The sequence below is a fragment of the Strix aluco genome, chromosome Z (assembly GCF_031877795.1).
Source record: "Strix aluco isolate bStrAlu1 chromosome Z, bStrAlu1.hap1, whole genome shotgun sequence".
NCBI classification, from domain to species: Eukaryota; Metazoa; Chordata; class Aves; order Strigiformes; family Strigidae; genus Strix; species Strix aluco.
Window position 1 is genome coordinate 96,080,413 of NC_133971.1, and position 10,992 is coordinate 96,091,404.

At 51.9% G+C, this 10,992-nt stretch overlaps 1 protein-coding gene across 1 annotated transcript in view; it reads right to left on the reverse strand.

Moving 5' to 3' along the window:
- Window positions 1-10,640, reverse strand: part of LOC141918843 (uncharacterized) — a 120,413-nt gene extending 109,773 nt beyond the window's left edge. The window contains exons 1-4 of the mRNA XM_074813691.1: window positions 10,448-10,640; window positions 9,567-9,701; window positions 9,244-9,359; window positions 7,816-8,071 (exon numbers count right to left, since the gene is read on the reverse strand). Of these exons, the coding sequence (XP_074669792.1) occupies window positions 7,816-8,071; window positions 9,244-9,359; window positions 9,567-9,701; window positions 10,448-10,640 (700 nt within the window). The remainder of the gene's footprint in view (window positions 1-7,815; window positions 8,072-9,243; window positions 9,360-9,566; window positions 9,702-10,447) is intronic.
- Window positions 10,641-10,992: the final 352 nt, after the last annotated feature.

Genomic DNA, 10,992 nt, shown 5'->3' on the forward strand with positions numbered 1-10,992 from the left:
CTTTTTGCATCGGACGGCAAAAGAAAAGAAACCATGCTCCCATTCAGAGGGTGCAGACGGCGCCTCGTGGCACGCGTCTCGCAGCCGGGGACATTTTCCAGCAGCATTAAACTTCGGGTCATCTCAGAGAGAGTGAAAACAGGTGGACTGGATCCCCTCTGGCCAGGCATGCCCCGAGGGGATCCCATGGGACCCAGGGCTGGGCACCCTCAGGATGCTGGAGCACCCAGGAACCAGGCAGCAAGGAGCAGCAGGCAAATGACAGCAACATTTTTACTTTACACAATGGAAACCAACTTGACTCACCAGACCAAACATTTCAGCTCAAATAATGATTCCCATTAAAGAAATGACAACCCTGCCTTATAATGTGTGGGGTATAAAGAAAGGCATTTATAGTACGGGAAACTAATTGGTTTAGGAATCAAATTTGAAAAATGCAACATCTTCATACAGCAGTGGGAGTGCAAACACTCCTATTTTAATGAGCTTCCTCTAAAGGAGGCTAATGTGTAATATTTCTCTGTATGAGTTTGCATTAGAAATCTGCTGAGATGGGAATACTCATTACCTGCTACTATCTGAGCTTTGCACAAAAATATTGGCTTCTCCTGAGTAACCTGACGCGATTATCAATGGCTTGGGGAAGGCATCGTCTGATCGAGGCCTGAAACAACCGTCGTGATACGCAGGTGTGCGGGGAAATTTTTTGCAAAGATGTGATGACTTCTTAGAAACTACGCACGATGAATATTAAACGAATCTGGGAAACTCTTCGTCCTGATGCCTCAGACCAGCCCCATCCTTTCCACTTGCTTTCTAATGAGTCTCATTTATACTGCTGCAAACATATTTTTCTCATTATTTCTCTGTAATTCTGGAGGACGTGCAGCAGTTTCGGCGGGAGCGTGAAACTCCCAGGCACATGCGAGGTGTGGTCGTGCTGGCCGGGCTCAGGCCGGTGGGTGCAAGAGGCAGGATGAAACATCAATTTACAGGTAAGAACAGATTTCGGTAGGGATTGTGCCTACAGGTTATTCACTCTTCTCTTTCCCGTGAAGCCAATTTAGGCAGTGCAACGCTGACCTTTGAAAAGCGTGACCGTAACGTTCAATAAATTCTGTCTTTACAGCTGCACCCTATTGCTGCCGCCTCCTTTCGTTCAAAGGCGAAGGGATCCGCGGCTTTGCCGAAACTTGCAGCATTGGAGTAGTTGAGGTTGCGGGTGTCAGAGGCCCTGATGAGATATGATCAAGCAGTTTTGATGCCCAACAGCTCTTTTTCAAGTTGATGAATTTTTGGATTCCATTTCCAAAGGTTAACTTTTTGACAACAACGTACAGTCACCCGGTGCATGCAAATCAAACAGTTTAAGACTGAGGATAAGAGCACAAAGAGTCCTGCTGCAATTGAGACGTCTGTTGCATACAGAAAACACTGTAAAAAAGGAACCTTGAATATTTCTGCTGGCCACTTAAGGGGGTATTTATTGACAAATATTGAAACAACAAACACAAGCTCCTGCTATTTCCAAATCCACAGACCGAAACGGTGTGAAATGAGGAAAATCTCAGGTAGGGGTTGAGCGCGTGTGGCCCCGGGTGCTGCGGCCCTGCCGTTGGCAAAGCCGGGGAATGCCCACCTGCCCCTCGCTCCCCCCTGTGCTGCTAGCTCACCCTTCCCAACAGGGCTTTTCCTCCAGAAGAGATTGGAGCAGTTAAAGCACTTCACAGGGCTGCGGCTCTTCCTGCAGCTCCACCTTCACGAGGAGAAGCAGAAAAGGTGATGACTGTGCTAGCAGGGCTTCATGGGCATTTATACTCCGTGCTATTTAAGATTAAAATCCCTTTCATGGTGATCATATACATTTTCCCAAGTAAAATTAAGGGACTTTTTCCTCACCTTATCTTCAAAAGCTGTAGCCAGAACTGTTAATGAATATGCTACTATGCTTATTAGAGTTGTTGTTTGTTTGCATTTAGCTAAAATAAATTTGAAGAAAGGCTCGCCAGATGCTTTTTTAAAAACAGTGGTAGAAAAAACCCCACTTGAGCAGGGGTGTTTTGGAAAGAATTTCATTTGCATGCCTTCATTTATTTTCATTTCAGCTTGCTTTTACAAATGTTGAAAACCACAGAGAAATCTGACTTTGCTAGGGCTCCTTCTCCAACAAGCAACGCTGTGCTGAGTAGTACGTAATACTTGAGGCTTTACATGTCACCATGAGAGCTATTTATAAACCACAATAAACACCACATTTATAAGGAACACTCGAGCTCTTCCAGAGCAGACACTGCTCACTACCTGAACACAGAGTTCAGAAGCGCTTCTTCAGTACCTGTGGTGCAAACTCGGAATAACTTCTTGGAAATATCAGGAAAACACCTTTGGAATACATGTGCTCGAGCGAGGAGTGATGTTGCAGGTGTGGTGAAGTGCGGTCTTGCCACCCCCGCAGTCCCCCACCACAGCAATAGGGCTGGGTTCTTCACTAGCCGAGTTGTGTCAGGTGGTGGCCTGGCTCCTTTCAGTCACATCTAGCAGCTGGGAACTGGGGGCACCTGCCTGCCCGCTCCCAGTGGGTGCCCAGCTCTGGCTCCTTGGACCACTGATGGTCCACGGACAGCGGTGTGGCAACCTTCCAGCAAACCTGAACCTTCCAGCAAACCTGAACCTTCCAGAAAACCTGAACCTTCCAGAAAACTTGAATCTTCCTGAAAACCTGAACCTTCCCGAAAACTTGAACCTTCCAGCAAACCTGAACCTTCCAGCAAACCTGAACCTTCCAGAAAACTTGAACCTTCCAGAAAACTTGAATCTTCCTGAAAACCTGAACCTTCCAGAAAACCTGCACCTTCCTGAAAACCTGAACCTTCCTGAAAACTTGAATCTTCCTGAAAACTTGAACCTTCCAGAAAACTTGTATCTTCCAGACTGGACGAGAGGAAGCATTTCTTCACCCAGAGGTGGTCAAACCCTGGAACAGGCTTCCTGGAGAGGGGGTCGCTGCCCCAGGCCTGTCGGTGTTTAAGAGGCAATTGGACAATGCCCTTAACAACAGGCTTTAACTTTAGGTCAGCCCCGGAGGGCTCAGGAGTTGGACCAGATGGTTGTTGTAGGTCCCTTTCAGCTCAAACAGACTATCGTATCGTATCGTATCGTATCGTATCGTATCGTATCGTATCGTATCGTATCGTATCGTATCGTATCGTATCCTACCCTACCCTACCCTACCCTACCCTACCCTATTCCTGTTGGCGGCTGTGCCCTCAAAAGGCAAGGGAGCATCTGCCAGAGGTTTTGGCAAGAGGTGAGGTGGCCGTGCCGCCCGCACTGCCGCATGTTCCAGAGGCTGCTGCTTCTTCCTTTCCTTCTGCGGCCAGGGAGACGGGGGAGGCAGCGGCAGCGGGGGGCTTCATCCCCTGAACAGGGCAAAGCCAGGGCACCCATCCCTCTCGGGCAAGCAGGCAGGCTCGCAGATGCCGCGCTCAGAAGACGATCGGAAAGGTCAGGAGCATACATTACACCTGCCTCCTGGCCACCGCGGCATATGCTGGTGGGTCTTCTGTGGCTGGTAACCTCGGGCAAAACTGACCTGGCAGCCAGGACCGGCTGCGGCCCCTTGACTCGTCCCCCAGCCGCCTGTGGAGCGGTGCCAAGAGGCAAACCGGCGTGTCAGCTTTCCCGGGCAGGGGGAAGAACAGGTGTTTTCTGAGTGGGTCTTAGGAAAAGAGATGGGAAACAACAGTGACAGAGATGGGAGCTGATCCTGCCTGACGGTGATGGTTGATGACTTGCTAGTGCCCAGATACGGTGCTGCCTGTGAGATCTATCAAACTGCTAGGTCAGCACATAAATATTTAAGGGAAAAGACTAAACTGAGTTGTCGTTTGGTAGAGAGGGCTATTATGGGTGAAATGTGAGCAGCACCATGCTGCGGTTCAGCCGCGTGGGATAGCGGCTTAGGGCAGGACCTGCAAACCAGGGGAGCCTCAGCAGCCCCTCGGCAGCCTGGGCACGGGCACCCCGGGAAGAGGAACCGGGACCCCAGGAAGTGGGGCTGACCCACACCGGGGTGTCTGTAGGGGTTTTGGGGCTGCAGATCACAGCACCAGGCTGCGAGAATGCAGGACGGGGCCCACGGCACCCTCCAGCCAGCAGAGGACGTATTTCTTGCTCAGAGAGGCACTTAAGTTGAAAAATAGCTTTTTACAGGAGCCACGAGGCTGGGTTAAAACTCCAGAGGCTGCTGGACTGCCCTTCAGATAGGATTTTTTTTTTAAACTGTTGTCATCTTGGTGTTTGAGCCCCTAGAAACGCTGCTGGTCGTGCCCACGGCGGAGCAGAGCCCCGAGCACGCGTAATCCCGCGCCTGGTGGGCACCATGCTCAGGAGGGCACCGTGCCCTGCCCCTGCCAGGCTCCCCAAGAAAGCACCAGCAGCCTGAGGAGGGGGCAGAGACCCCCGTTCTGCCCTGCGGCGGAGCTTACTGGTGGGGAAAACCCACTGCACACAACTGCCAACTGTGAAGGGAGAAGCAAAACCTTAATGCACAGCAAGAATAGCAGTCTGTATGGGGGGGCAGGAAGGCAGCTTTGAAAATGAAAAATATTCATTTAACAAGAAGTAAAGAGCTCCAGATCCCGCTGCCGGCTATAATTGTGCAGCCTCGCTGAATCCACCAAGGTTGCAAGGGTTAAGGGAGAGCAGAATTTGGCCAGTGGCTGAAATAGATAAGCCATATGTCTGCACACCCCTGAATGTGGGACAGAAATAATTACGTGATATTCCTGCTGATAGTAAACCTACTATATCATCACCAGAAATGACAGTTTTTCACGGTATGTATGTTTTCAACAGAACACGTCGCAAGAAAATTGATCCTACGTGGAAGTTTTTGTTTCGTAAGGAAAATGCAAACAAATCGCCATTGCAACGTCGTCGTGGCTGGGCTCTAAGGCCAGCTGGGCTGGGTGGCAGGGCGGGCTCTCTGCCCAGGGCTCGTGGCGAGCTGGAGCCCGCCCGGGGCGAGGGCTGGCAGGGGAGGGTGGGCTGGGGGGCGGGGGGGGTGCGTGGGCTTCCGCAGGGCACCCGTCCCCTGCGCGCAGGCCGTCGCACCCGCAGACGGGCGCTGCACGGCGGCTCTTTGTGCAGGGCGAGCCGCACGCCAGCTATCACCAGCTCTACGTGTTTACATTCCTTCTGCTTAATATTTCTGTAATCTTCTCTGGCATCATACACTCGTAATTTTTCTCCTCCTACTTCACACTTTTGATAAGCCTTCTGGTCCCGCAGCAGATGCATTGTGAATCTTCTCCTTCTAAGTATCTTGCATATGTTTCATTAAAAGTGTTTGTTTCTTTGATCAGCTTGAAGTTCTGATGTGAAAAAAAAATAACTTTTTGGACTTTGCTTGGCAGCACCCGGCCCCGAGATGAATAGCGGCGTCTCGGTACAGGCAGTCACTCAGGGTCCTAATGTCACTCATTTACTCTTTGCCAAGGGATTTGCCCGTCCTCCCCACGGCGGCTACAATGTGCACTGGCACCCAAAGATAGAAAAGGGGCTTTTTATCCGCTACACTGTGCAACTGCACATGAAAGAACATGGTGGGAGGTGCCAAATGGGAGCAGCAGAAATCGGGATATATTTCACCCGCCGTTGCTTAGCGATGGGAAGCGCGGGCAGGCTGGCATTTCCCACAGCGGGGGCACCAACCCCCGCGCTCCCCCCCGGCGTGGGCCAGCCCTGGGCACGAGGGAAAGGTCAGCCGTGGTGGCCGGAGGGGAGAGGGCAGGCATGGGGTGCCCCGGAACCCCGGCAAGCGCCCGCGGCGAGGGCTTGGGGCGGAGCTGCGCAGCTTCTCCACGGTAAACCGAGGCACTGCCCGCACTGGGGACACGCCTGCCCGTACCGTATGCGGGTGGAAGTGCTGCCATGGGTGGCACACGGGTCCCACCACTCTTCACGGGTGCCCAGTGCCCTTGGGGCTTCGAAGAACTCGAAGGACTGGGGCAGCCAAGCTGCATGCAGTGAGGGAAGAGATGGAAGAGCAGCTCTGCCAGCACACAGTCCTGCATTGCCACCGCCAGCACCACCTCCACCACCTCCCTGCACCACGCAAGGAAACCACCCGGATGTTGGGGTCTCCCCCAACCCGCTCACACCGTTCCTGAGTGCCACCGCAGGACAGGCAGACCCCAGAAATCCACATGGGCCACCCCCCTGGGCTGCCCTGCGCCCCGCAGAGCGCACCTCAGGCCAGGCAGTGAGCCTGCAGTGAGCGACGGGCGCACGGCTTGCTAACAAAGACCCTCTCGGGCGGCGGGTCCGGGGGCTCGTGGGGAGGCAGCCCCATGCCGAGGCATCGCTGCCGGCATCGCCAAGGCAGCTCCTCGCCTGCCACCAGCATCATCCCGCCGGTGCTCGTGTTGTGGCTGCTCACCATTCCAGCGGGGGAAAGACCCTCGCGTGGGGCAGACCCTCTCGCCATCCCCTCTTGAAGCTTTCGGGGGACCTTGGAGAAGGGGTCCTGCCCCGGCACCAGGCTGGGGTGGTGGGCAGGGCCCTGGGGACAGAGTCTGCAGGGCCAGGGTCTACCCTGTGCCGTGACACAGAGGCACAGAAACTCACCCCACCCCGGGTTGCCAACCACACCATGAAGCTACCGCCTGGGGCTCCCCACCAAAGGGAAACGGGAGGAAAAATTACCATAATAACAGCAACAACAATAACAATAATATTTTCTTTTACGCTTATACCTCACCAGACTAACGACTGTGGCGCGTGCAGGTGCAAGAGCCACACTGCTATTAGCCTTAATATCACTGCCTCCTACTTGCCCTGTGCGGTTTATTTATTGCCGTTTGTATTACCGTCCCTTTCACGAGCTGCAGGCAGAATTTCCAAGACAAACTAACTGTAAAAACCAATTCTTCCAATTATTGCTAAAAAAGGCGCAATTGAACCAGGAGTCACAAGGCTTTCGCAACCCTCCCCTCAGCAGCAGGAGGCCGGGTGATCCCACGGGTTCCTGCAAGGACACCGTCCGCCCAACACACGGTGAAAACATCCCCCTCAGATATCCCCGGCATCCTCGGGGAAGCCGGGCCGAGCTCAGCTCGTTCCAGAGACCGGCCAGACGCGGGCTCGGGCAGCGCAAGCGCCCAGGACTTTAACTCCACTCCAGACACCCTGCACAAGCGCCGGCAAAATTCCTGCCTGGATTAATCGCCCCATGCACATATTTTTATTGAATCACTCTTAACACAGCTGCCATTCATAAAATACCTAAGCCTGTACTTTTATTCCTGTTGGAAAACATATTTAGTTACAATTCCTACAAATGTGTGGATGTTAAAAATAACATAGTATCCTGCAAGCCTTAACACATATGGTATTTTAACTTCCACTAAATCAAGAGTATCCTAGATTATCTAATTCCGCATTCCTTTATAAAAGCAGGATGGCACCTTAATTCAGGACGTGTTAGCCCCCCGAGCCCTGCAGCACCCCCTCTCCTTCCTTGCACCCCCTGAGAGCTGCTGCGCGGGGGAATTAATGGTTTATTGCTGCTCGGACGACCTCTGCGCGGGTATGGAAAAGGAGATGTAGAGCACCTCAAGCATTTTCCCCTCCGTTTTTAAGAGCCCTTCAGCCAGCCCCTACCAACCCGGTCGGGAGAGCCCTCGTGGGTTTGGGCGGGCGTTGCGCCAAGCCACGACTCGCGACAGCTCTCCAGGGGCCTGAGCCCACCTCCCTGCACCCTCCCCCGGGCAGCCGGCACGGCCATTTTGCACATCGATTCCATCTCACCTTGGCTCACAGGCGGCGAGAAGTTAGGCAGGAGCCCCGTCCTTGGCAGTCCATCATCGCGGCCCCAGCGGGGAGGAACAGATGCTGCTGGCTGCTCACGCTGTCCTGGAGGTTGCCGAACAATTTGGGGGTGATGGATGTGGCACTCCGAGCTGATTTCCAGCCACGCCGTGGGCGGCCCAGGGAAGACACTCTTCCAGGCAGAGCCCCCCCGGGCACGGTGGGCCCTGCTCAGCCCCGGCAGCAGCTCTGGAGCCTACAGCTGCTCCTCAGTGCCAAGAGTGCGGTCTGCTTCGAGCTGTCTGCCCCGTTGAGCTCCGCTGGGCTCTGCCTTGTCTCCTTCTCAGCTCCACCGCCCACTGGAAATGACCATTTTCCAGTAAGGTTGGCTCAACATTAAAAAAAAACCCCTATGTACTTATCTCACTCACAATATGAAGACCCAATGCAATACTTGAGCTTAAATTTAATTAACTGCAATTATTTGAACCAAAGTCAACTAATCTATTTCCATTCCTAGAGGGATTGGAGCACAAAAAGGAGGCTTTCAACCCTAGAATCAAAGTTTTGGCCCCTAAAATTGAGGTTTTGTACTGTAACAGTGAGGGGTTTGCACCTAAAATTGAGGGTTTGGACCATAAAAAGGAGGCTTTCAACACTAGAATCAAAGTTTTGGCCCCTAAAAGTGAGGGTTTGTACCCTAAAAAAGGAGGGTTTGTACCCTAAAAATGAGGCTTTTGTCCCTAGAATCAAAGTTTTGGCCCCTAAAATTGAGGTTTTGTACCCTAAAAGTGAGGGTTTGTACCCTAAAAAAGGAGGGTTTGGACCATAAAAAGGAGGCTTTCAACCCCAGAATCAAAGTTTTGGCCCCTAAAATTGAGGGTTTGTACCCTAAAAATAAGGCTTTCATGACTACAATCAAAGTTTTGGCCCCTAAAATTGAGAGCTTGTACTCTAAAAGTGAGGGTTTGGTACCTAAAAATGGGGGTTTGTACCAACATGTGATGAAATCCTTTAAAGAAGCGAGGCCTGCATTCGGGCAGTATTTTTCTGCTGTCTCTAGTTTTCAGCTGCCCCTTTTTCCCTGTGCCTGGTACAGCCACAGGTGGTTTGAAAACGTCTCCTGCCCCTTTGCACCCAGGACCAGGCGCTAATGAAGCACCGTGCAAAAGCCCAAACGGCCGAGGAAAAGGCAGGATAGTGCAGTGTGACACTTGGTGACTGCCTCAGCTAGAGTCCTCCCTGTCACTGAAAGTCACCGTGCCCCCAACTGTTCCGAAGTTTCACATTCAATTTTTCTGATGTCTTTCATGAAAAATGATATTTCCTTACCCATCACAGAAGAGATTTTCCCCGGCAGGTATGCTGTCGAACATGTTGCATTCACACCATGACACAAAGTCTAAAAATCACAGAGAGACTAATTACTGGAGGAAAATTACACCAAAAGACCGATTTCCTGGTGACGGAGATGACAGCCCAGCGCCCGGCCCCCCGGCCGCTTTGGGCAGCTCGCTCACGAGATGCTGTCACACGCTGCTGCCCTGGCGCCACAGGGGAGCAGGGGAGCAGGGCTCAGCACCTCAGAGCCCCCCACCAGCCCCCCGTCACCATTCCCCGACACCTTTGGAGCAGGGAGCTCCCGCCAGGATGGCTCCAGCTCTACCGAGCACCTCGGAAATAGGATTTTCCTAACAGCCTGCCCCTATGGGCGCTGCCGCAGCTGCGCTCCCCCAGCCCCTCACACTCACCCGTCCCCGCGGTCCCCGGGGATCCCATCGGCACCGGTATCACCGGCGGGATGAACGCGGCGGGGTTGTGGGGGCTCAGGAAAGCGCGAGGATTCAGACCCCCGGGGGGAGGCCACACGATGGGTCCGGCATCGCCTGCAGCGTTCAGTCACCTAAAATAAATTTAAAAACACTTAAAATTAAAACGTGTCATATCTGCCTCCTCTCTGCTTTCCAAACTTCTTACCAGGAAGTAATATTAATTCTTGTGTAGAAATGCAATTAAATTAATGCTGCAATAGTTACAAATACAGTCAAATAATCCTTCAACTGTAAGACTTTATATAACAGCAAAAATGCCACAAAGATAATTTATATGAAAGCTGAGGTATGGCTGATGAATTAGTTCATATTTACCTAGATTATGTATAATAAATGTAATGTATATCATTTATATCTATATAGTTCTAATTTAGTTGGAATCGGAAAATAATGCAACATGAATTCATATGAAAAACAATTTTGTACAGGAAAATTAAAATGGTAGAGCATATTGTTTTATATGAAATATTGAGCTGTGCAATCTTATTTGTTATATGCTTTAAGCAGACTTCAGTAGGAAAAACATATTCGTTCCCTTTGGAGCTTCTTTATAAGTGTATAAAAGCTTTAATTTCATATGGTCATAAACGGGTTGAATTTCACAAAAATGCCATCAACATTTTTCTCCCTTTTTCCATCACCATTAAAATGTGATAAACAGATATTCAGGAACGCACACCACCTCAAACTTTGTTTCTTTTCTGTTTAGTTATTCGGAGAGCTGTTCTCGCTCGTTAATAAAAAATAATTATTAAAAACTACTGGCGGTTTCTAAGAATCAGTTTTGTGGGGAAAAAAACCCAACGCATTTTGTCTGCGCTGCGCCTGGGGGGTCAGGGGCCGCAGCTGTGACCGATGCCCCAGCTGGCACCAGCCGCTCTCTGCTCTGCAGACACGTTGGGTTTGCCCACGCTGGCAGCAGCCCGTGCGCAGCTCCCGCACCCCCCGGGGCCTGCAGGACACTGCTTTTGGACCAACGCTGTTGAAAGTCATAGTCAGAGCTCCGAGGGGTTCACCCTGTGGTCATGGCACCCAGGGAGGCTCGCGCAAACACCGGCACTTCCCAGGACACCACCAGGCCTCGGGGACCAAAACCAGCCCCGGCAAAGAGACGAAGCAACAGCCACCAGCTATGGAAATTCAACCACCGAGGTACGGGCAGAGCCTCTGCCGCTGCCGACGGCTGGGGACAAAGTCAGTGAAATCACAGAATCATCCCAGAACCATCTGGGTTGGAAAAGCCCTTGAAGATCCTCCAGTCCAACCATGAACCTCACACTGACCGTTCCCAACTCCACCAGATCCCTCAGCGCTGGGTCAACCCGACTCTTCAACCCCTCCAGGG